The sequence below is a fragment of the Engystomops pustulosus genome, chromosome 7 (assembly GCF_040894005.1).
Source record: "Engystomops pustulosus chromosome 7, aEngPut4.maternal, whole genome shotgun sequence".
In the NCBI taxonomy this organism is placed as follows: domain Eukaryota; kingdom Metazoa; phylum Chordata; class Amphibia; order Anura; family Leptodactylidae; genus Engystomops; species Engystomops pustulosus.
The window spans coordinates 155,991,623-156,017,637 of NC_092417.1; the positions used below are offsets into that span (position 1 = coordinate 155,991,623).

The 26,015-nt window shown below is 43.3% G+C and overlaps 1 protein-coding gene and 1 long non-coding RNA gene across 3 annotated transcripts in view; one reads left to right on the forward strand and one right to left on the reverse strand.

Annotated features, from left to right (window-relative positions):
* Position 1: 1 nt before the first annotated feature.
* LOC140071147 (uncharacterized) lies at positions 2-19,176 on the forward strand. Its single transcript, XR_011849071.1, has 3 exons — positions 2-90; positions 17,619-17,708; positions 18,513-19,176. It is a non-coding gene; the product is annotated as an uncharacterized lncRNA (long non-coding RNA).
* Positions 5,662-26,015, reverse strand: part of EML3 (EMAP like 3) — a 53,381-nt gene continuing 33,027 nt past the window's right edge. For both annotated transcript variants that reach the window (XM_072118475.1, XM_072118476.1), the window contains 13 exons: positions 24,366-24,461; positions 22,536-22,670; positions 21,690-21,828; positions 19,170-19,321; positions 18,965-19,090; positions 17,613-17,744; positions 16,076-16,143; positions 15,743-15,831; positions 14,388-14,584; positions 12,274-12,361; positions 9,473-9,571; positions 8,412-8,542; positions 5,662-8,314 (listed from right to left, as the gene is read on the reverse strand). In XM_072118475.1, the coding sequence (XP_071974576.1) occupies positions 8,126-8,314; positions 8,412-8,542; positions 9,473-9,571; positions 12,274-12,361; positions 14,388-14,584; positions 15,743-15,831; positions 16,076-16,143; positions 17,613-17,744; positions 18,965-19,090; positions 19,170-19,321; positions 21,690-21,828; positions 22,536-22,670; positions 24,366-24,461 (1,641 nt within the window). In that variant the 3' untranslated portion in view covers positions 5,662-8,125. The remainder of the gene's footprint in view (positions 8,315-8,411; positions 8,543-9,472; positions 9,572-12,273; positions 12,362-14,387; positions 14,585-15,742; positions 15,832-16,075; positions 16,144-17,612; positions 17,745-18,964; positions 19,091-19,169; positions 19,322-21,689; positions 21,829-22,535; positions 22,671-24,365; positions 24,462-26,015) is intronic.

Genomic DNA, 26,015 nt, shown 5'->3' on the forward strand with positions numbered 1-26,015 from the left:
GAGGGACTTCCGGACAGAGAATAAGGAGCACTGGTTGGGGAAGAATATACTTCCGGCGGGTAAAAGCGTGGGTTTCCGAAGATGCACGAGGTGCGGGTAACGGAAATAGCCGAAGTTGGCCGATGCTACCGAGTAGCCAATGAGATTGAAGCATAAGGAACACGTGAGATGCCGCTGTAAATCCGTGTTAATCACGAAGGCGAGAGCAGTGCGAATGTGCGGACTGCTGTCTATTTGATATGATGGAGAATGGATTTCTGGGGCTTGTAGTTTTACAGCTTAAAGTACATCTACCGTCAAAATCCACCAGTGACCGTGGCAATTTTATATTTGTCATCCATGGTCTCCTTCCTTTTAAAAACAACTTTTAAAATTATGCTAATGAGGTGAAAGAGCTACCCTAGCTCCTCTTTGATCTGGCTTTACAGTTAATATGTCTCCTACGCAGAGGTGCAGTGAGCGGGAAGTGCTGAGGGAGCAGGGGGAAGGGTGAGACAGTGTAACAGACTGTAAAGCCAAATCACAGAGTAGGCTCATTAACATAATTTTAAAAGTTGGTTTTTAGAAGGAAGGAGGCCACTGATAACAAATATAGGATTACCACAGTTCCAGCGCCTGGATCTATGAGTTGTTGCTGCAGCTTCTTAATTCTTTACTGTGCCCCTTTTCATTCTTGTGTTTTAATTTTTCAGTCCTCTCTTACCAAAAACCAATTTTGATTTTGTCTACAGAGCTTATTAGCTGCAGGATAAATTTTACTTTTTTGTGGCACCATTTTATATTTTGTTCAGTGTACAGGAAAGCTGCAAAATTAAAAATGCTAAATTTTACAAAAAAAACACAGGTCATGTTCCTATATTTGTATTTATATATTTATATTTTTTACATTAGTTTTTATATATTTTACTGTGCACTCCATATGACACCTTCCCTTCATTCATTGGGTCAGTACAATCACAGAGATGCCAAATTAATAGTAAAAGTTTTATTACGGTTTAATGAATACATTTTGTGTCAAAACAATTCTGCCATCTTCTGGCAATACCTTTTTCATACATTCAGTGCCCTTACCTGTGTAAGGTGTCATTTTTTGCAGGACAAGCCTACGTTTTCATTGATACCGTTTTTGGGACTGTATGACCTGTTTTTCCTGTATTTTTTTCCTGTTTTTTTTTTTTTTTTACTTTTTTCTTGAAATTTTTATGTGTTGTGGAGATTCAAACAGTAGGGTGTTATTTTCCATTACGGGATTCATCGTTGGGAATAATTCTTTTTATATTTTGATAGATCAGACATTTTGGGACACGTGTTTATGATTTTAGGGTGTGTGTTGGAGCAAAGAAAATTTCATCCATTGACCCTATTTTGGTCCCTAGGTTGGAAGGTGTGTAACTGGGGGTGCTGGGTTACCAGAGGCCACCACAATCTGTTCTGCATTGTATAGTTACTTACCCCTACCCTGGACCATTCACATGTTGGGGAGTGCAGAGAAAACAGTTTGAAGGGGGAGACATTGTAACAGCCTGGGAAGTTACAGCAGAAAGGGGCTCAGATAACAACGCCCATAACCCATCTGGTACATTAGCATAATTTTCAAAGTTGAAGGAAGGAGGCTGTGGATAACAAATATAATAAGACAACCACATTCACGGTGCCTGGATCTGAGATTAGGTGCCCCTGGTCTATCAATGATGTATTTTTATGGTACATATCCTTCAAGGAGCACAGTAGAAGCATTGTTTTCTAGAATTTGGAAACTGTGTAGGCAGTTTTCTTGCATTTACCCCCAAAACAAATGCCGCTACTAATAAATACAACTCATTCCACAAAAAACAAGCTCTCGCTCGGTTTGGAACTAGAAAAAAAAGTGCTTGGACTGCACACACATAGGACAGGAGTCCTTGCATTACACATAGATATGTTTACAGAACTTCAGCACTGGTATTGTGTTTACTGATAGTGAAGAATGGAATGGACCATGTATTTCCAAATTTTGCCCAACGACCTCCTTCCCAGGTAAGAGCAATACAAGGTAGTGATGTGTCGTTCTCAAACTAGCCGGCTCTAAGAGTTGGCTCATGTTCGTGAACGACGTGAGCTGGATCAACTCAGTGAGCCGATGGCGCTCTTAACCCCGCCCCTAACTGGCTCACCACGCCCCCTTTAGGTTAAAAGTGAAATGGTGTGAGGTGAATGACTGGCCTGCGGCTCCCTATTATATATTTAATAGGAAGCTGTTCAGGAGCCAGAAGAGCCGGCTCTTCTTAGTGAGCGGAGCCTAATGAGCCGGCTCACTAAGAAGAGCTGGACTTCCCATCACTAATACAAGGTTGCGGCTGAGTATCTCAGTGATCGTACTGACCCAAAGGGGTCAGTTGGGGGGGGAGCTGTCATTTGGGACTCACATTGCATGGAATTTGGAATAAGTGGATGCACATAAGTAGAATTATGTAAAGGAAATCCTGTAATTGGTGCCTGAATCTGGACGCAGCTGCTTGTAACTCAACTCCTCTTCTTCTTTTTTTCTCCAATCTCTACATTTGCATCCACAGAGTGCAGTAAAAAAGAACAGATAATGGGAGGACCTCTATGCAGGTCCACCAATAGGTGGCACTGCTGCTCATACGACTGATGCTGGTATTTCTTTGGATTCTACACAAGGTTTCATTCTGTGATGATAGTCATAAACTGAACTCCATGACCCTGAAATGTATGAAAATGTGGGCCCCAACAATCAACAACAAAACTTACTACATATACACAGCACCAGAACCAAGATTACTACACAAATACAGCAATGTAACCAAACTTACTACATAGATACAGTGTCAGGACCAAGATTACTACATAAATAAAGCAATGTAACCAAACTAACTACATAGATACAGTGCCAGGACCAAGATTACTACATAAATAAAGCAATGTAACCAAACTAACTACATAGATACAGTGCCAGGACCAAGATTACTACATAAATACAGCAATGTAACCAAACTAACTACATAGATACAGTGCCAGGACCAAGATTACTACATAAATACAGCAATGTAACCAAACTAACTACATAGATACAGTGCCAGGACCAAGATTACTAAGTAACAGAACCAGGCTTACTATGCGGATATTGTACCAGAAAAAGGTTAACTACATATAAATAGTATCAGAACTAAACTTACAATATAGATACAGTAACAGAACAAAGTTGGATACATAGATGCTGTACAAGGAACTAAAATACTATATCAATACAGTAGCTTGGTATGGTACCAGAAACAGGTTTCCTGTGTGGATAGATGTTTTTCATAACCATAAATTGTAAGGGGCTACTTTTGTTTAGCACAGGGTGTTCCTTGCAGTGCATCTATGTGTGTAACACGGGGACTAGGACCACTGGGGCAAGAGATATTACACTAGTCGCATAGATACAGTAACAGAACCAAGCTGGATATAGAGAATAAGAAAATGGGTATGGTGCAGAGCTTAAATTTAATGGACTAAAGACACACGAACAGTACCTATACACAGGATAAGAGAAATAGACTGTGCAGTGCCAATATACACTCACCGGCCACTTTATTAGGTACACCTGTCCAACTGCTTGTTAACACTTAATTTCTAATCAGCCAATCACATGGCGGCAACTCAGTGCATTTAGGCATGCAGACATGGTCAAGACAATCTCCTGCAGTTCAAACCGAGCATCAGTATGGGGAAGAAAGGTGATTTGAGGCCTTTGAACGTGGCATGGTTGTTGGTGCCAGAAGGGCTGGTCTGAGTATTTCAGAAACTGCTGATCTACTGGGATTTTCACGCACAACCATCTCTAGGGTTTACAGAAAATGGTCCGAAAAAGAAAAACCATCCAGTGAGCGGCAGTTCTGTGGGCAGAAATGCCTTGTTGATGCCAGAGGTCAGAGGGGAATGGGCAGACTGGTTCGAGCTGATAGAAAGGCAACAGTGACTCAAATCGCCACCCGTTACAACCAAGGTAGGCAGAAGAGCATCTCTGAACGCACAGTATGTCGAACTTTGAGGCAGATGGGCTACAGCAGCAGAAGACCACACCGGGTGCCACTCCTTTCAGCTAAGAACAGGAAACTGAGGCTACAATTTGCACAAGCTCATCGAAATTGGACAGTAGAAGATTGGAAAAACGTTGCCTGGTCTGATGAGTCTCGATTTCTGCTGCAAAATTCGGATGGTAGGGTCAGAATTTGGTGTCAACAACATGAAAGCATGGATCCATCCTGCCTTGTATCAACGGTTCAGGCTCGTGGTGGTGGTGTCATGGTGTGGGGAACATTTTTTTGGCACTCTTTGGGCCCCTTGGCACCAATTGAGCATCGTTACAACGCCACAGCCTACCTGAGTATTGTTGCTGACCATGTCCATCCCTTTATGACCACAATGTACCCTGTAACATCTGATGGCTACTTTCAGCAGGATAATGCGCCATGTCATAAAGCTGGAATCATCTCAGACTGGTTTCTTGAACATGACAATGAGGTCACTGGACTCAAATGGCCTCCACAGTCACCAGATCTCAATCCAATAGAGCATCTTTGGGATGTGGTGGAACGGGAGATTCGCATCATGGATGTGCAGCCGACAAATCTGCGGCAACTGTGTGATGCCATCATGTCAATATGGACCAAAATCTCTGAGGAATGCTTCCAGCACCTTGTTGTATCTATGCCACGAAGAATTGAGGCAGTTCTGAAGGCAAAAGGTGTACCTAATAAAGTGGCCGGTGAGTGTAAACAAGATGAAAGAAAGTCATACAAATGCAGTGCCCAAACCTACACCATGGGAGAAGTGGTAACGTCCAGTGTCCATTTCCGCAGATTTAGAGAAGTATTACTGTGTATTGCCCAAATATACAGAATAGTTGATGAATCAGATTGGGAATTAGTATTAAAACGGCTACGGATCACCCATTGATTATAGTTTATCAGAATCCATGAAAAACGGATGGCAGATTCCTTCTTATCATATGGGAAATTAGGACATTAATGTCTTTATTTCAAATCTGATTTTTGACAATGTTTGTGTACAGGTTGCCCGCAAAGAGTTTGATCAAAGAAACTCGTTCCAAACATGGGCAGGATTTCCTAGACAGAACCTTGTATCACTGGACTGAACTCAGAGGGGCTCATATACTTACCCATCTGCTGGAGTGCACCAAAAGTTCATTGTCTGACGATAATGCACTCTACTGCAATTCACTAAGATTGTGCGCCCGATATCCTGCATGCGTCGCTTTCCCACTCAGGTCCGCCGGAGTTCACCTTCTTCTTCCTGGTGCATGTAAGTGCATTGTCTTGTGACACAATTTGAAAGTTAAATCCCGCGCTCAGTCCGAATCAGTCGGATTGTGCGACAGCATGCCCCCTAATTTCTGTTGCATACCACACAATCCCGTTAAAAACCTGTCACAACCTGCAAAAACCCGAAAACGCCGGAAAATCCGACAAAAGTGCGGCCACGGACCCTTAGTAAACAAGCCCCAGAAGGTCCGTTCAGTCCAGTGGTTAGAGATTTGATGCAGGAAATCAAGCCAGGCTACGGTGCAAGTTTCTTGGCCCAAATTCAGACGAAAATAGTTTGTAACATGAGTAGTAACCCAAATAATGACACATTATTTAATATATCTTATATATTTAATAAAAATTCATATAAATTTGAGGACAGTAATGAAACATCTATCTTTTATATACAGGAGAGCAGGAGAAAGTGCTTTGAAAGATAAAGGGAATGGTGAAGGTTCATTATAGGAGCATAAGGGGAGGTTGAGCTTTGTTCACACATAGCAGATTGAAAACTACATGTGATTTACCACAATTGGCTGCAGTTTTTCAATGTGATGATTGGTCGTTGCAGGGCTGTAGCTAAACCACACGTAGCTTTTCAGATTCGAGTATGATACGGTTTTATATAACACCGCAGATACTATGCGTATCTATCCCATTAGGCGGCGCAGCTCTCATGTTAGTTAGTTTTCTATCACTGATGGCTCGGAGTCAGCGTTATGGCATTGAAAGCTTCATGTCTTTAAAGGAAATCTACCACCAGGATGAAGGATTGTATGCAAATTAGTCAGAGGGGCTCCAGGCTCCATTGGTGTTAATGGATTCTGGAGCCCTTCAGGCTCATACAGTGCATACAGTCTTTCATCCTGGTGGTATATGTCCTTTAAGGAGATTGACTATAGTGCAATTATTGGTAGTAACATTTCATATAAATCAGGGATTCACTCGGTTTATGTTATGGTCGTGTCAGCACCAGCAAAGCATTTTATATGTTATACTCACTAGCCCCAATACATCTTAAAGTAGGGAATATCTGCTCTTCTTCAGGCTTCATTCATGCGGCCTTAATGCATCCATATCCATATTATGCAGACTTTATTATGGTCACATATCCTATTTCAATCACCAAACCTTACAGATCCACTATGGTATCTAGGATGCTCATAGTTCAGGTCATAAGAGCTGCCATACTCATAAGATAGCGATCTGTCCTGTACTCCTCATGCAAACTTCTCCACCGAAAGAAAGAGCGGACAACACTTTTGTCAGGGGCGTAAATGGCTATTAAATTGGAACTTGTTAGATATACACCTAAGGCCAGTGGTGGCAAACCGGTGGCACTCAGAGCCCTTTCTGTGGGCACCCAGGCCTTCACCCCAACACAGAATTTGCCAGCTAGGTTTTCTCCTGTGATCCAATAAAGCTCAGAAAGTGCCATGATAGAGATGGATTGTCATTGGAGCTCCTGCTCTGTGTCCCCTGATTATCTCTCTCTTCAGGGGACCCTGGAGGGAAGCAACAATCCAAATTTCTCCATCATATTTCTATTGTATTGGTGAATTCAGGACACCAATACAATTGAAACCTGTGCTACAGCAAGAAGCAATAAGTTGCTGCTTAAATTGTCATGTTGGCACTTTGCGACATATAAGTAGGTTTTGGTTGTAGCTTGGGCACTCTGTCTACAAAAGGTTCGCCATCACTACCTTAGGCTATAATCACGCCATATTGTAGCTTTGTGTTGTAAGGATAAATTGGGCAGATTCCTGATGTACAACGGAGGGCTTGGATGGCTCCCACTATAAGCTCATGCATTGGGATATGTTGTCCTGTTCCTCTTCCCCCCTGAGTGCAAGGGGAAGAGTGAACATGGGCAGCAGACAGTGATTTGCTGCTTTCGATGTTCAGGGATGTCCATACAGGGGCAGTAAAATAACTAGGGCCCTCCCTAAGCAGAGGCTGGGTATGGATGCAATACTATCACATCCGTTCCTCATAGGCTATTATGGCTTCAGCTGAGTGTATAGGATGCTCAGCAGGGGGGAAAGAAGTAGCTTGCTCGCTCTTTCCATTCTGTGTTTCTTGCAGGATCCGACATATATTGGGCAGAGACAGGCAGAAAAGATGCTACCACCTGCCAGTAAATGTCTATATACACATTCAGTGTATACACTAACCATACCAAAAAAATTAGATGATTTTTCAGCCCCAAGACATTTACAACCATAATATCAACCAGATGACATCGATGCATTTTTGCCCTATGAATGCCCCATTTTAAGAAAGCTAATATTTGCAGCTGGAGGCTTGCACTATGATATGTATAGGATACAGTAAATATTGCTGTAGTATCTGCTGTGCTTGTGCTTCAGTAGTTAAGATGGTGTTAAGACCTATGGCTCAGTCTTTTGTGGCAGTATAGGGGGAAGCAAAGTAAGGATGCAAAATGATGGCACGGATAAAAGTTCATCAAAAATCTCATACATTTTTGATGCAATTTTCTTCATTATATAGGTGAAACATGATCAAAAGCGCACGCCTGAATACCCCCTAAGGGAAATGTAGCATGCTGGTATGTCTGAGACTAAGCTCTGTGTTGTACCGTATTTACATTTGGGATTGTGTGCCAGATTGTGGCGCCATTACTAGCAGGCACCTGCATGAAGCTGGCTCATAGTTACCTTATGTGGTATTTCTGAGTAAGGTAACAATAATGTTGATGTTGTCAGATACAATAGTTGTCATAAATGGTATTCGGCTCTTTGTTCTGCGAGTCATTTTTACACGATGCAGCTTTGAGTATGAGGAGACATCGCTCAATGAGCAGCTTCTATGGAGGAGGTGGAGGACAGGGAATGGCTCCGAGGAATGTTAGCAGTTTTCACAACCCTCCATTGAAAAACACTTGCGTCCTTCCCACCCAATGAGATGAGGTAACTATCATTGTGCGTGAAGCGAACGTTGGTCACGTGACTTCCATGGCCTGAATAGACGTGGCTCGGGGCCTAATGAAAAGATACATGAGATATGAATTCATTATTGATGTATGTAACATATGGTATAGTTACCATATGTAACACAGGAACATGGCGGGCCTCATACCTTAGGTTTATTGCAGGGATACTGAAAGAGATGAACTTTACAGAAATCATCTGCAACCGATATCATGGTCATCCCATGGGAGCGGGCGAGAGCATTAATATCTGTCCCATCAGAGCCTTCTGGCCACACCCCTATAAAAAATAAAGAGATAAATTACAATAATTTTCTTTGGACAAAGACAATGAATGTGCTTATTCTACATCGGCCACAAACGTTATATAAATCAATTTAAGCTGGACATCAGCACTCACAGCAACTGGATGTACCAAATACTGCAGCTAGACACAATGGGGGGAGATGCATCAATCTGCATACGCCAGAGTACTGGAGTCATTTGCAACAAAAATTGACAATTTTTAGGCAGTTTAGTGTCTTGTTTTAAAAGGGGGTGTGTCCTCTGTCACAAGGGGCGTGTCCCTGCAAGAAAATTCAGTCTGTGCGACAGAAAGCTCAATATGATGGCGCAGCAAAGTAGAGCAACTAATAGGAGGTAGAGTACAACTCTCCAGGATTTTACTGCACCAGATTAATCATTCAACATCAGACACAGTGGGGGAGATTCATTATGGCTTCTCCACTAGCTTTCTGATGGGGAAGCCACATGTAAATCCCCGTTCCTGCCAGTTTCTGGCATTCTCCGACCCGCATACCACTATAGGCATGTCGGGGTGGAGACCAGGTGGGAGGGCCATGCCGCGAATGCCCGGGCCTGTCACATTTACTATAGTCTCCACCGGAAAACCGTCGGAGACTAGAGCAAAAAACTCAATCTGCTCTACAGGTCACAACTGGCAGTGTTTGTGCCCATATTCACTAACCGGATGGAGCCTCTTAATAAATAGGGGCACACGAGCGCTGGCAGAGGAGATTTCTTAATGAATTCCCCCCAGTGATTAATCTGGTGCAGCAGAGAACTGTCTAGTTCTACCCTGCACTGGTCTACAGACCAACACTTTAATACATCTCCTCCAAAGGGGTAGATTAAGAGCTGTACGGTTGTATACTGCAGAAGATTTATCATCCGGCATCAGACACAGTGATAAATCTGGGGAGTTACTTACCAAAGACATGGTACCCCAGGACACATGTGTACGTTGCCCACTCACGGTCTTTGTTTTTGTATCTATTTCGGAGCAGTTTGCAGCCTCCAGTGATATCCCCTAGATAAGAGAAAGTGATGAGGATAAATGGCCGCATAAATAGCACCAGGATTTATGACCACATAAATCAGACACCAGGAAAGAGTTTAGCCACTGAAGTCCAGGACTTAAAGGGAACCCGTCACCACTATTTTCACAAATACAGGTAGTGACAGGTTCCTATAGAGCTCTAATAACTATTTGACACCCTGGTTGTAGCTAAAAATTATGCCCCTGAGATTCCCATATATTCAACTTCATAGTTTTATCTGGTAACTAAGCATGGCTACATGAAGTCCAGGTGGGCGTGGCCTCCTCAGGCTGAATCCAGCAGCTCCTCCCCATCCTATCTCTGTATGCTGCTATAATGTCATGTGACCAGGGTGACATCATCGCAGGTCCTATAGCTTTTGTAGCATTAGGAACTGTACACTAAGCATATATGTCATGAAATCACAGCATATTTTATCACATGAAATCACAGCAGAAGCATGGAGAGGAGTAGAAGTCCATGGAGGCTGCTGTGATTGTTTTATGTGGTCAGATATGTACATGGGGTATAGTTTTCATATGAAGTAGCTCAAGGACCTTTGATGATGTCACCCTGGTCACATGACATTAGGCCACCCCCCCCCTCCCCACATGGACTCGCTCCAAAGCTGTATATATACCATGCAAGATTATAACTGATTTTACGGGGATCTGAGAGGAATAATTTTTAGCTAAAAGCAGGAGGTCAGATAGTTACTAGAGCTCTATAGGAACCTGCCACTACCTGTATTTGTGAAAATAGTGGTGACGGGTTCCCTTTAAAGCACATTGCTGGACAATCCCTTCCAGTTTCAAAGCCAAAACTAAAGTAAAGTTGCTGGGACTAGGAAAGATATAAGACATATCCAAACCCTTACAAAACGAGTGTCCACGGTTCTTAAAAACAAAGCACTTTACTAACAAGTCATCTTAAAAACTACACAACAATAAATATTGTTCAATTAAAGAATTGATGTTTCCAGCAATATATGAGTTTTGCCTCAACAATCACCCAAGGGACTATAGATTTATATGCTACAGTGTATAAACATTCTCCAACTTGATATATATTACTCCAACTATAAATATTTCTATAAACTGCTTGTGCCATATATCAGAAACATATTGGGGCAGATTTACTTACCCGGTCCATTCGCGATCCAGCGGCGCGTTCTCTGCGCTGGATTCGGGTCCGGCCGGGATTCATTAAGGTAGTTCCTCCGCCGTCCAACAGGTGCCGCTGCTGCGCTGAGAAGCATTGGAACGCGCTGGAGTTCACCGAGCCTGGCTGAGTGAAGGTAAGTGCAAGCTCCGCAACAGATTTTTTGTTTCAAATGCAGCGGTTTTTCTGAATCCGTCGGGTTTTTGTTCGGCCACGCCCCCAGATTTCCGTCGCATGCATGCCAGCGCCGATGCACCACAATCCGTGCGCCAAAATCCCGGGGCAATTCAGGGGAAATCGGAAATATTCGGGTAACACGTCGGGAAAACACAAATCGGGCCCTTAGTAAATGACCCCCATTATATTTCATAACCCGTTGAAACAATCTGAACTTATGTCATATTAATATCCAACAACTTATGTCTTACCCATAACACAAAGTCACCTTTGCGTTTCGCACACCCACACTTCTTCAGAGGGCTTACGATAATAGTAAAACATAGGGGGGCCTCAGGGGGCTTAATACGTTAGTAAAACATATTTTATTTTCCTGAATCACCCATTTTACACAATGGGGCACATTTACTAACAATGGTTCAAACTGCACAAAGGGAGATATTTATCAGGACCTCTGCCAGTGGCGCAGAGGCCCAGAAATAATTGTAAATGCTAGCTTATTGCTAGCTTTTGCGATTATTTGACCCGATCCGCCACCTTCACGCCAGTGGGGCGTGAAAGGGCGTGAAGGGGGGCGCGGCCAGACAGGAGTGGGCCGGCGCGGGGTGTTACTGTCCCCGCGTCTGCGCACTTGCTGCTGCCGTTGACTTTTCATACGTGAAAAGTCGCCGGTTGCGGTTTTTTCTACGCCAGGCAAGGCCTGGCGTAGGGTAACCGCTGCGCTGCCAGCAGCCCTGATACATCAAGAGGCAGAAGCCTCTTGATGTATCGGGCTGCGAATTTGCAGTGGCGGGGCTATCATATGCTGGCGCACAAGCGCCAGCGTATGATAAATATCCCCCAAAGTGCGGCTTGCCTGTGTATAATGCTGGGTGAGCCCAGATACAGGATTTCTGTATTGAATCTGGTGCTCCCTGAACTGGCCCGACAGATTGCACCACTTTCTTTCTGGTCTATCTTTAACATGGGGCGCGCAACACATTTCTGTCAGACTTGCATGTTAAATCTGGTGCACGGTCCGACTAAGCACCGGAACGCCCCCTAATTTGTGTTGCATGATGACTAGTGCAGCTGCCCCAAAAAAGGGTCGCTTGCCACACAAATGTGGTGCAGACACTTCTTATATACCTGTGCAAGCAGATTCCACTACAAAGAACGTGCAAAGTCTGACAGAAATCTGGCACAAAGCCCTTTGTAAATGTGCCCTGATATGTATTAGAAAGTTGTTTAACTGATTATTTATTTTCATGAGATTAGAAAATCCCATTTAACGTACATTTTTGAGAATCATTGTAAAAAAATGTAATTCATAGTAAGACAAATATTAAATCATTTTGAATTTCCCAATACTTACAGTATAGTATCTCGTAGTCTCCAGAGTTTGACATGATATAATTTCCATCTTTTGACCAATCCAAATGGGTGATGAAGCTAGAGTGTCCCTATAGTGGTAAAACAACAACTTTATTGGTGATTTTATTGTGGTCATTTCATATACAGTAAAGAATACACAGTTGATGCCTCAGGCTGGAAGAAGAAATGTACAGATCTTCCTCAAGTTGTGATTTGTTGCAGGACTATTACTGTACATATGAGATATTAGAACTTAAAGGGGTTTTACATGTATATTAGAAAAACTGTGAGTAGTTAGAAGGAGGCAAGGGAAAAATAAGTATTGTACTTAAAGGGAACCTGTCACAAGGGACTTAATTTTCACTAAAGACAGGTTACAGAAGCCCATGACACCTGCAGTGCAAATATGCCTCTCTATGCCTTTTATAAGTATTTGCATTACAATATAATTGTGTGTTAGACCTTACCTTGCACCCTGATGGAATCCTCTGTGTAGTCCCAGGGGTTGGGCTTTAGTTTGGATGCATTTCAAATAACAACATGTGACTTGTCTGTGCTCACTCCTCAGCTCTCAGCCCCTACCTTTGTGCTCCTGTACAGCTCCTCCCTTCTGCTCCTTCACAGAGGTCACAGCCTGGTGAGCTGCCATCCGTGGGGAGGGAGGAGCTGTACAGGAGCACCAAGGTGGGGCTGAGGAGTCTGCAGCACAGACAAGTGTTTTTTGAAATGCATTTAAACCAAAGCCCAACCCCTGGGACTACACAGAGGATTCTGTCAGGGAGGTTAGTTATAACACACAATTATATTGTAATGCAAATGCTTAGAAAAAGCAGAAAAACAGATTTGCACTGCAGGTGTCATGGGCTTCTACAATCTGTCTTTAGTGAAAATGAGGTCCCTGGTGACAGGTTCCCTTTCACTTTCCCCTGACTACCTGTTCCTGTGGCAAGACCCTCCCGTCTCTTGCATACTCTTATGGCTTCATTCACTCCCGTGGTCACAGGAGGTGGAACAGTGACGTCAGAATTATCTTTCCAGTTGTGCATAAAGCCGCTGATTGGCTTTAGTAGCAGGCACATTACTGCCAACAATTGCAGGCCCGGCCAGAGGTATGACACGTCGTAGAGTCATGTGAACTCAGAGAAAGGCAAGTACCTATATGACTGGAAACCCCTTGTAAGCAAACCAGTACAGGCAGTCCCCGGGTTACATACAAGATAGGATCTGAAGGTTTGTTCTTAAGTTGAATTTGTATGTAAGTCGGAACTGTATATTTTATCATTGTAATCCCAGACAGAACTTTTTTCGTCTCTGTGACAATTGGATTTTAAAAATGTTGTGTTGTCATAAGAATCAGGATTAACAATAAAGCTTCATTACAGACACCTGTGATAACTGTTATAGCTGATCATTGTAGCCTAGGACTAAAGTACAATACATTACCAATATCCACAGGTCCGTTTGTAACTAGGGGTCGTATGTAAGTCGAGTGTCGAGGGGACCGCCTGTAATTCTGTATAATTTAACACTTATTCTCAATTGTCTCAAACTGGTGAACGACAACTGAATGCTATGATGTCTCCCATAAATTGCACAGAGAAAAAGCTCCACACATTCTCTTGTAGAAGCATTGTAGAATCACACAGGATATTTTAAGAAAAGAAATGACCGGCACTGAAAGTATTAAAACACTTTGGGTGATACAGAAACTTCCTATATATCTCCAGCAGCCTTTTTCCTCTGTTGCTGCCCAATCCTCCCCCTCCCCTCTTCATAGACTTCTATTGTGACATGAGAAAGGGCCTTTTTCCTCCAATAAGAAATTGTTAAGTTTTCTGTATTCACATGTACTATTTGTAGGAAAGTTTAGTGACCATATAAAATTAAAAACTCTATTCAAGACTAATAAGTTTCTACAGAAAACGCCATAAGAATCTGAGATTCTTATCTGAGAACAGTCAATCCTAATCGCACGCCTGCAGTAAGTGCATTTTCCAGAATATCCAGATTTCCTAATCTCTAAAATGTTAATATCCTTTTTTTTGTTAAAGGATATAACAAATTGCATTGACAAGGAATATGAAAGTATAAGAGGGGAAAAGTATGAGCACCCACCACACACTTTCCATATCGCGTGTACTGCTGTGTTCGCTCACACGCAAAGTTATCTCCATCTGCGTTTTCCCCTTCTTCTTGGGAGCTATATCTTTCTTCTATAGAGCTATCACGTGAATAATCCTTATGATCTCTTTGGCCTGTGCTGTACATGTAGATGACGTTATCATGAGAGCCAATAGCCAGGAAATTACCATCTGCAAGAAAAAATACACAGAATAATGAAAATCATGCAGCATCTAAGAGGACAAATCTTAGGCTTTATTCACATCTCATTTTTATGATACATTCAGCGTACACAATAGGACAGGTCATGGCGTATACACTAAGCATATACATAGACTTGTACTGGCAGATGAAGGCATCCTTTTTGCCTGTCTGCACAGTAAACATCAAAAAGACAGAAAACACAGAATGGAAAGACGCAGCAAGTTATGCCTTTCCATTCTGCTCTATCTTGCTGAGCTTATATGCTCAGTGGTGGCTATAATAGCCTATGGGGGATGGATGAAACAGTGCATCCATCCCCCAGCCTCCACTGACCGTACTCTCTGGGAAGTTCCCAGTAATGTAACTGTCCATATCAATGGCTGCAGCTGATGTTCACTTCTCATTTACTAAGGGCCCAAATCGCATTTTACCGGCGGGTTACGCAAATTTTTCCGTTTTGCGGCGATTTTCCCTGTATTGCCCGGGGTTTTTGGCGCACGCAATTGGATTGTGGTGCATCGCAACGGAAATCGGCGGTGTGGACGAACGAAAACCCGACGGATTCGGAGAAACCCCCGCATTTAAAAAAAAAAATGTCGCTGGACACGCACTTACCTTCACCCGGCAATGGATCGCGAACTCCGGCGGGCCTCGGCGGACTTCAGCGCAGCAGCGACACCTGCCTTAGCAAATCGCCGGAAGACCCGAATCCACCACAGAGAATGCGCCGCTGAATCGCGAATGGACCGGGTAAGTAAATCTGCCCCTATGTGTATTAAAGTATAAGAATACAGTGAAATACATTCTATCTCTGCATTGTAAGGGTACGTTGTGAATTCGCCTGACATACCCTTACAACGTACGGGTACAATGCAATATGAACGTAGCCAGATAAATCTTTTTAGACAAATGGTAAACATGGTGGAAAAGTTTGATGATCTGCAGGACATGATTCCCCGCAGCATGTAATATCTGAAGGAAAAATGTATACCAAGATAGTAAAATTCTAGAATGTGACCTCTTACCCCTTAGATTCCATTGCAGCAGAATGAGAATATATGCACACACCACTCACTCTGATGAACACAAAACTCAAATATACTTCACAAAAGAAGAATGCACTTCATACCCTTTATATTACACACCTGGAGAGTATCGGACCACAGAAAGTTGTTCATTTCCATCAGAGTGCACAGACAGGATTTTGTGGTTCTGTAGATCCAGGACCAGCCACCTGTAGAGAGTGAACATATCACTGTAAGGCCTTATACACACACATGTATTTCGGAGATGTATGCAAGTCATTGTTTCCATGGCACCATGTATGAGCCGAGTGCTAGAACCCCAAATCTTAGGTCTGTCATTAACATGTGAGTGGACAATGCAAGTAGCACATATTTAGAACTGTAAGATTACATTTTTTAAATGTAATGCAGAATAACAAATAAAATTGAAAAAAAACTGATTGCCATTCTTACTTTCCTGTGCTCAGGCCCACACAGACTTCTCTGCCATTTGGATGAAAATCTGCACATAAACCAGGATCCTACAAGAACAAGGATATAGATAAAAACATACATAAAGGAAATCTGCTACAACTTTATTTATTTTAGAAAATGGGTAGATTAGGTTGCAAAAAAAAAAGCTTTACTAACCCAAGCGATCCCTACTGATTTAAGGGTCTACTGCTCAGTTCTACTTCCTGGTTCCTGTTGACAAACAGGAAATGACTGCTCAGCCAATCACTGGGCAAATCCCAGACATTCGTTGGAATCTAATTGGCTGAGAAGTATTTTCCTGCATGTCAAGAGCAGGAAGTACAGAGCAGTGGTTAATTAATTCCTTTATTTATATAGCGCACACAGATTACGCAGCGCTGCACAGAGTTTGCCAAATCACTACCTGTCCCCAATGGGGCTCACAACCTAATAAACCTAGCAGTATGTTTTGGAGTGTGGGAGGAAACCGGAGGACCCGGAGGAAACCCACGAAACACGGAGAGAACATACAAACTCATTGCAGATGTTGACCCTGGGACTTAAACCCAGGTCCCCAGTGCTGCAATGCTGTAGTGCTAACCACTGAGCCACTGTGTAAGGGTGACAAAGGAGATTGGTAAAGTGAGAATTTTATTTTCTAAAAAAACCACTGTTCTAACTAAAACACTTTTTTCTTCATATCTAGGTCTAAATCTAATCTTTTGTGCTAAAATGAACCTTGTCTCCCAAGAATGAACCCTTAATGATTAGAAGCTGGCCAGATAAAGGACTCACAACCCAAAAGAAAATCTGTCTTTTGCGAGCGGCTCTATGCTCTAGTTCAGTGATGGCGAATCTTTTAGAGACTGAATGCCCAAACTACAACCCAAACCTACTTATTTATCACAGAGTGGCAACAAGGCAATTTAATCAACTTATTGTTCCCTGCTCTGTTGTAGCGTTCAATTGTATCTGCATCGTGAGGACACCAATACGCAATACAGTAGACAGAAGGAGGACATATTTGAGGTCCCCTGAACAGGAAGAATTTTTGTGCCTCGAGAAGAAGCTACAATGATAATTCGGATCTGTCCACACTTTCCCACTCCTCCTGTAGTCCCAGGCAACGCTGTTTCTTTAAAATAGCATTGAGCGTGACAAGTCCTGGGCTGCCCGGGAGTGCAAATAGATACCTTGAGTCTTCTTTGGTGATGGCCTGGGTGCCCACAGAGAGGGCTCTAAGTGCCACCTCTGGTAGCCATGCCATAGGTTTGCCACCACTGCTCTAGTTCATAAAGGGAAAGAAGGCTACTGGGACAGATCTGTGTAAATGTATGAATGTACAAATAGTGTACAAATATATCAGTGCATAAAAGTGTGCACATAAATGTATACATGTGTGAACATGTAAATATGTATATTTTCTGAGGGTGCTATGTCTGCTATGGGGCCCTGCCTTTCCTAGTTATGCCCCTGCTTTATATTATAAAACCTTAAAATGATATAGTAATGTAACATTTCTGTGTTTTTGTCTTACCTCCAGTACAAAGGCCCAATTCAGCGTATGGTCATTACCGTTCCAAATACATAACTGCTTGTCATGGCCGCATGTCAGGAAAATATTCTGAAATGGGTGAGTAGCCAAACCCCACAATTCATCAGTGTGCCCCTGGGGAAAGCAAATCAAAGAAAATATCAACTAAGCAATGCCCACAAGACTTACCTACCCCACCTCTTCCTAATCCTGTGAGCAGCTTTAGCTATGGTGTCACTGATAACTCTACATGACCTCATTCATTCACCTCATCACATAGAGTAGATGGATAAGTCCAGGCTCAGACTGGCCCACAGGTGAACAGGTGGATCTACCGGTGTGCCCCCAGATCCTGCACAAGTAGTGCTGGACAAAGTACCCTCTATGTAATTTATATGATTATATTAATAGATTATGTAACAAACTTATGGCTGTGGTTGGCCCCAAGATCAGATTTTACTGGTGGGCCCAAGGTATCCTAGTCCGACACTGTGTAAGTCACACTACAATAGGGGGGACAATAGGTGAGTAACAACTTTAACTATTAAATACACTCCCTTGTGTTGGCAAATTAATTTTGTACAGAACACCCCTACAAAATACTCAGTTTGGATAACATGTACTTAACACAATCATCAAAGCAACACTCCTATAACTATACTATAAATGCTCTCTATATAACTCCTTAAATGTTAAATGGATATCACCAACAAGATTTCTTCTAGTTGTGTTTGTCTTCAAGGAATCCATCTCTGTCATGTTCTGAATTACTCTCATTCCATTACCTGGATATTCCACCCCCATGTGTGTTTTATACTCAATGACCCAAGGCATTTTCCTATTCACATCAGTAAAATTCTTATAATCTCTGTTACAGGATGATTCTTTGACCTTTGTTTTCAGGTAGTACAGTTCCTACTTGTGGAGACCACCGGCTGGCAAATACCATTTTGCTTTGTTCCAGAAGGAGAAAACTGTATTTCTACATGTATCCGTTCTATATGTAAATTAGATTGTTTTCGTCCTTCTGGAGAAGATTTTAGTCTGAGCTATGAGACTCACTACTCTATCTCCGCTGCTCTACACATGGACAAAAAGTCATCACTGGAGGCTTCTTCAGATTTCTTTTACCTAGCAAACCAAACATGTAGTAAGATCTGTTACATGGTTGCACACTGACTTATAGGGTAGCTTCTTCCCCTAGGTTGTGCTACAGATGCAGTTATAAGAAGTAAGAGCACCCCTGTAATCCTGTAACCTTAGTATGGAGAACATGTTTGGAGATGTTTTGAGTAGTCTTTTGTCTTATGACATTGGCTTATGTAGATGAATGAAGTTAACGTATGAAGTCAGACCTGTATAACAGGTGTGAATCCTTGTTCCAAAGACCCCTTCAAAAGGGCGTTCTTTGTTGTTCCAACCAGAAGTTCGCCCTCGATGCCCTCTGCGACAGAACGCACGGCACCATACTGCTCCGGAATCTGAAAAAAACAAAGTGGGAACATGGTAAAGAAAAGAAAAATCATTTACATACGTGATCCTCTTGGCATAATTGCTTACCTCATACTCCTTCATCTGGTTCAGAGACTCGCTCCATAATACCAGGCGTCTGTCTTTCCCTCCAGAGCTGAGCACACAACCTCCTCGGAGAGCGGTCAGTGATGATACACTGCCGTCATGTGCACGTGTGTGACGTGATATCTGATACGTATCTGTGGGGCGAGGGGTAAAGTTATGGATTAGGAGGTAATGTTGCAATTCTCAGAAAGGGACATATTCAGAAAATGTAGTATTCTCCATGGTACAAACATGTATAAACCTATGTATATTGTTGGGAAAGAAACTTTTTCAAAGTTTTCGGGAGCCTGTTCTGACCACAGACCTATTTGTCCTGGTCAAGTCTAAGAATCTTTTACATATATATATAATTTCACATAAATATATAATTATGATTATAGTTGGTTGTTTGATATGCGTCTGGTCAATAGTCTATTAGGGTAAAACTGACTGTTGTATTGGCGGTCCTATGTGCCCGGCCACGCTTGCTTTATTACTATGACTTTTGTGTGCACTGTTTATTCCTATACTTATGTCGCTACTACTTCTAATGTGAAGTGGTTATTCAGTTTATTGTTCTATACATTGTTTTCCTTTTAATAAACTGATTCAACATAATTATAGTTGGTGCAGAAGTCTTAATAATTCCTGTATACACGTCATAGATGAGTATACAGACAGTTTTACTCCCTCAAAAAAGCCCTGTGCTTATAAATATAAAATGCTCCTGTTAGCTGGGCCACAGGCTGCCCGATCATGTCTGCAGCCTCACAGCCCGATGCAAGGTCATGTGACCACAGACAACCCTGTCTGTGCCCACGGTACTCTGCACACATAGCCATCTATCAGGCTGTCACATTGATCCTGTACTGTGACAGAGGGCTGATATAATCAGTCCCCTGTCACAGTGGCCCCTGTGAGAGGCATGTGAGGATGCTATGTGCATCCTCTCTGCATGTCCTTATTAAAGGGAACCTGTCACCAGGGACCTCATTTTCAATAAAGACAGATTGTAAAAGCCCATGACACCTGCAGTGCAAAGATGCCTCTCTGCCTTTTCTAAGCATTTGCATTACAATATAATTGTGTGTTATAACTTACTCTTGCTCCCTGACAAAATCCTGGGGCAGTCACAGGGGCTGGACTTTGATTTGGATGCATTCAAAAAAACATGTGACTTGTCTGAGCTGCAGGCTGCCTCCATCTTTGTGCTCCTGTACAGCATGTCCCTCCCCCAGTGATGTCAGGCTGACCAGGCTGTGATCTCTGAGGAGCAGGAGGAGGAGCTATACAGGAGCTCAAAGGTGGGGCCAAGATCTGAGGAGGGAGTAACACAGAAAAGTCACATGTTGTTTTTTGAAATGCATCCAGCACCAGGGACTACCCCAGGATGTTGTCAGGGTGCAAGGTAAGTTGTAACACACAATTATATTGTAATGCAAATGCTTAGAAAAGGCAGAAATGCAGATTTGCACTGCAGGAGAAATAAACTTCTGCAACCTGTCTTTAGTGGAAATGAGGTCCCTGGTGACAGGTTCTCTTTAGGATCACTGATCTTAATCAGTTATCCAATGGGCTTTTTCCATCAGATCACTTTTATATGTAATCTGTATATAAGAAAAGTAGGGAACACAAGTACAATGTGCTCCCTGCTAAAAAAAATTATAATAAATTAAAAAAAAAATGTAAAAAAAAGTAAAATAAAACAGTTATGCCTTCAACCCCCAAAAAATAAAATAAATAAAAATTCAGCCACGCCAGCCTCGTCTGAGGGAAGGGGGGGGTCTGGGGGATCTGGTGCACCAGCCTCTGCCTCGCCTCAGGGGGCCTGGTGCACCAACCCCAGCCTCGCCCCAGGGGGATCTAGTGCGCCACCCCCAGCCGCACCCGGGGGGATCTGGTGCGCCACCCCCAGCCGCACCCGGGGGGATCTGGTGCGCCACCCCCAGCCGCACCCGGGGGGATCTGGTGCGCCACCCCCAGCCGCACCCGGGGGGATCTGGTGCGCCACCCCCAGCCGCACCCGGGGGGATCTGGTGCGCCACCCCCAGCCGCACCCGGGGGGATCTGGTGCGCCACCCCCAGCCGCACCCGGGGGGATCTGGTGCGCCACCCCCAGCCGCACCCGGGGGGATCTGGTGCGCCACCCCCAGCCGCACCCGGGGGGATCTGGTGCGCCACCCCCAGCCGCACCCGGGGGGATCTGGTGCGCCACCCCCAGCCGCACCCGGGGGGATCTGGTGCGCCACCCCCAGCCGCACCCGGGGGGATCTGGTGCGCCACCCCCAGCCGCACCCGGGGGGATCTGGTGCGCCACCCCCAGCCGCACCCGGGGGGATCTGGTGCGCCACCTCCAGCCGCACCCAGGGGGATCTGGTGCCACAGCCATAGTCCACTATGTAGGTTGACATTTCAGAGGAGACAAAAAAAAGCTTGTGCCCCTTTATTTAATGCACAATTTAAAATTACTAAAATTGTCTCAATAGGCTATTGAAACACAGAAACCATGTGATGACTTCTCACCTTTTGCACCTTTGCCTAATGTCCGTGTATCTGCTGCACTTCTGGCCCAGGTTAATATCTGCCCCTCTGAGTCTCCAGTGAGAACGTCTCCAGTTCGGTCAAACAGCACACACTGCACATAGCGAGGCTTTTTATACTTCTAAAAGGGGAATAGAATATTAAGAGTATTAAAGGGGTTGTCTGCAGATTGAAAAACATGGCTGCTTTCTTCCAAAAACAGCGTCACATCCGGTCATGGTTTGCTCCAGTATTGCAGCCTAGCTCCATTTATCTCTATGCAGCTAAGTTGCACAATCCATGTTCAGGTATGGTGCTGCTATGTCCAGCAGCTAAGGTACTATTTATACTATGCATTGCATGTTTACTGTATGGGCGATGAAAACCTACTAGCGTATATGGGGAATTTATCCACAGTCCTACATTAATTGCGGCTGCAATAAACATCTATGACAGTGATGGCGAACCTTTTAGAGCCTCAGTGCCCAAACTTCAACCAAACTTATTGCAAAGTGCCAGCGCAGCAATTTAAGCAGAAATGTATTCATCTCTGTTCATTGACAACTTTCAATTGTTCAGCCTCCTAACGACACCAGAACAGTTTAAAGGAGGAGGGCAAATTCACAAATCATGCTGGGGTGATGGCCTGGGTGCCCACAGAGAGGACTCAGAGTGCCGCCTCTGGCACCCGTGCCATAGGTTCGCCACCCCTGATCTATGAGATTGCCAAATATAACAGAGTCCTGTACTGGAGTCCAGCAACGCATATGACCAACATTCGGGGATCATCTATGAATTATTCAGTTTGAAAATATTACTTGTCAAAAAAAGCCCAATCGAGTAACTTACCCCAAAAATGCCCTGTTTTTTGGTAAGTGAAGCACCGCTCCAGCTCCAGAAGTGAATATGAGACTTGCCTACGGTGACAATGTAAGAGCTGTCCACGGGGTTGAAAGCAACACAAAGCACTGGCTCATTTGTGCACTGCAGAAAGAGAAGAGTAACAGTAAGCATGAATATTAGAAATAACAAAGGTAAACAGGTAAAGAAAATAAAAGATTCCAAAATAAGATTCCTCTAGGAAATTAGTCCAAGCTACTGTGCTCTGTGCGGTCTGTGGGCATTAATCTTAAAGGGGTTGTACCAAGCTCGCCTGTTGTCCCCTATCCACAGGATAACAGATAGCAATCTGACCTTTCAGACCCCCACTGATCATGAGAACAAGGGTCCGATTTTCATGAATTGATGGAACACCACGTCAACCATACGTTGTGGCGCTTCATTCAATACTATGGGAGCGTCAGAAATTGCTGAGCACAGCGCAAAGGTATCTCTGGCACTCTCATGCATCCCAAGAAAATATAAAGATTGGGCACTTTATATCCATCTTCATTCTTATCTTCTATTACAACTGCACTGGTATTATAAAGGCTAAACATGTATTGTTGGTTGCAGGCGCCAAAAGCAAAGCTGAGGGTTTATTTACTAAGGGTCCCATGTCCACATTTTTCCCAATGTTTTTTGGTGATTGCGCCGCTGGGACAGAGTGTTTTAGAAGGGGATTGTGTCGCACGCGATCAGATTTTGGCGCATCGCATTGCGCATGCAACAGAAATCGGGGCGCGGGCCATCTGACTGATTTGGACAGAACGCGGGATTTAACATTAAATTTGTGTCACAAGCCATGCACTTACATACACCATGAAGAAAAAGGTGAACTACGGCGGACCTGAGCAGGGAGCGACCCATGCAGGATATCGGGCGCCAGATATATGAATCGCGTAGTTCATTCAGAGTCGGACACTCCGGATCAGGGAAAGCGCAGGGACGGGTAAGTAAATGTGCCCCAGTGATTATATCCAGCCCACATGGACTTGGGGAAAGGTTTGTGGTACCTTATGGATGCTGCAAAAGTCTCCCCTACAGTCAGGCAGAGAGCCCAAAAAACACTTAAAACAGGATGAAACAGGCAACCAGGCAGAGTCAAGAGAAAAATAGTTGCCAATTAGACATTGACTGAGTGGTGTGCAGGTCCATCCTTAGTCATTGTTGATTGGCAAATATTTTTCTCTTGACTCTGCCCGGCTGCCTGCTCCATCCTGTTTTAAGTGTTTGACCTGATGAAGAAGCTGGTCCAGCGTCAAAACGAATTGTCAATTTTACAAAATAATTTAAAAAAAATATCATTTATCAAGACTATAACTGGCTTTACATGTCTCATGGTTTCGGCACATGTACCTGGAAGCGCACCCACATCACTGTTTTTTCACTAACAATTTACTCAAAACTGCATTAGGGAAGAGTAGGAATACCCCCCCCCCTCCCCAATACACATCAAATAGTCCAGTCTGTGTATGGCAGGGGAGACCTAGGTTCTGTCGTTTTTATAGATCTTAATTGTACTTTACTTGCTCACCAAAAGATTAATCTGATGATTTTAATTTATTATATTCTAAATTGTAGTTAATGGTATAAGTAATGCAGAACTGTACGAGTACTTAAACTCGTATCCATAGGTCGGCACCTTTAAAGTAATATGGTTAACCAGTCACAAGCCCAAAAAAATTCAGTATAGAGTATAGTGACAGACGATTCCTTGAAATATAAAAAAAAAATAAATAAAAAAAGGTTAAGGAAAAGACCCAGACAGGTCGATATCCCAAAATAATACTAACACACCTTTGTTTCTGCAATCTTATTTCCTTTGGCTGTGTCCCAGATAGATAACACGTGGTCATTGCAGTCATCTATAACACCAAGATATTGGCCAAAGTCCTGAGAAAACAATTAAACATATTAAAATACATTCAGGTTGAAGCAAAAAAAAAATTCTAAAATGAATATAATTTACTACTTCTGCAGAATGAAAAAACTATTATTAAGCAAATGGCTATTTTAGTGTTGTTGCAGCCCCAAATACATAACATTTTTCTCTTTGGTTTACTTTACGCAAAGCCGATAAGAGCTTTTTTTTGGCACGAAGGAGTGAACAGGTGACCCACCTCCATAAAATGTGATCATTGAGCAAGTACGCTCTGATTACAGGAAAAAGATTGCAGATTGTTTCCCCTTATCTACAGGCTGCCAGCAGCTCATCCTCCCACTCCTAGATTGAACACAGGCTGAAGAGATAGCTCCCAGTATATGCAGCTACCCTAGCCCAGGCTAGATTCAGGGCGCGTTCACACAATGCGTTGCGTTTTTGGACGGGTTTCCAAAGGCTTGAGCCTTGATCACATGCTGAGGTTACATTGCATTTCCACTGCATGTGCTAAAACACAATGTAACCTCAGCATGTGATCAAGGCTCAAGCCTTTGGAATGTGTCAAACTCATCCAAAAACACAACACAACGAATCACCCTTTCACACTGGTGTTGATGTTGAGCTTCAGTAGCTCATCCGTTGCGTTTTGTCTCCGACATTACAGCTGGTTTTTACAGCTCATCACTAAAAAAAAAAAAAAGGTTTCATCTGTTGGTTTCTTTTGCGGACCTATATACTTTTATTGCCTTCCGTGATCTGCTTCGATGAAAAAAATAGGACATGTATCGTAATTTTTTTCCATGGACAATGGATCAGTGAAAACACAACCCGAAGTGAAAACACCCTTAGAAATCTATGGCTTTCTGAGGTGTCCGTGGAAATCACTGAACCACAGACGTGAAAAACAACGCCCTGAAAGAGACCTTATCCTTCCTGCACACAGGGGTGTAACTACAGTGGTAGCAGCCATAGCAGCCGCTATGGGGCCTGCAGTGTCAGGGGGCCCCGTCGTCCGACCTGACACAATAAAGAATGGAGGATGTGCACCATTATATCTATATTGTACTGCACATTGTCCAGCATAATATGTATATAACATGTACTGTGATGTATATATGCAGTATCTGTGATGTGTATATGGTGTCTTTATACACTGTATGTGAGTATGTTGCATATGGCACTGTATGTGTGTGTATGCTGTGTGTGCACGAGTGTATTTATATGTAATTGTAACTCACATGTGTGAGTATACTAATATGTATATTTTTTAAGTGGGAAGGGGGCCCCATGCAGTAGCCTGCAAGGGGGCCCTGTCTCTCCTAGTTACGCCACTGCCTGCACATAAATCTGTGCTCGAGCCTCACACACAGGCAAGAATAGAACTTTCTTTAAAATATGCAGCACAGGCAGTGGGCCCTATTGAAATTCATGAGGATGTGGGCTAGGTGTTAAAAATCGTCTAGCACACATCCAAAAACAGTGGCTATTTGAATGTACCCTTAGGTCTAGAACACACGACTGTGATCGGTACGTGAATAATGGACTGTGCAGTGTCCTGTTTCACA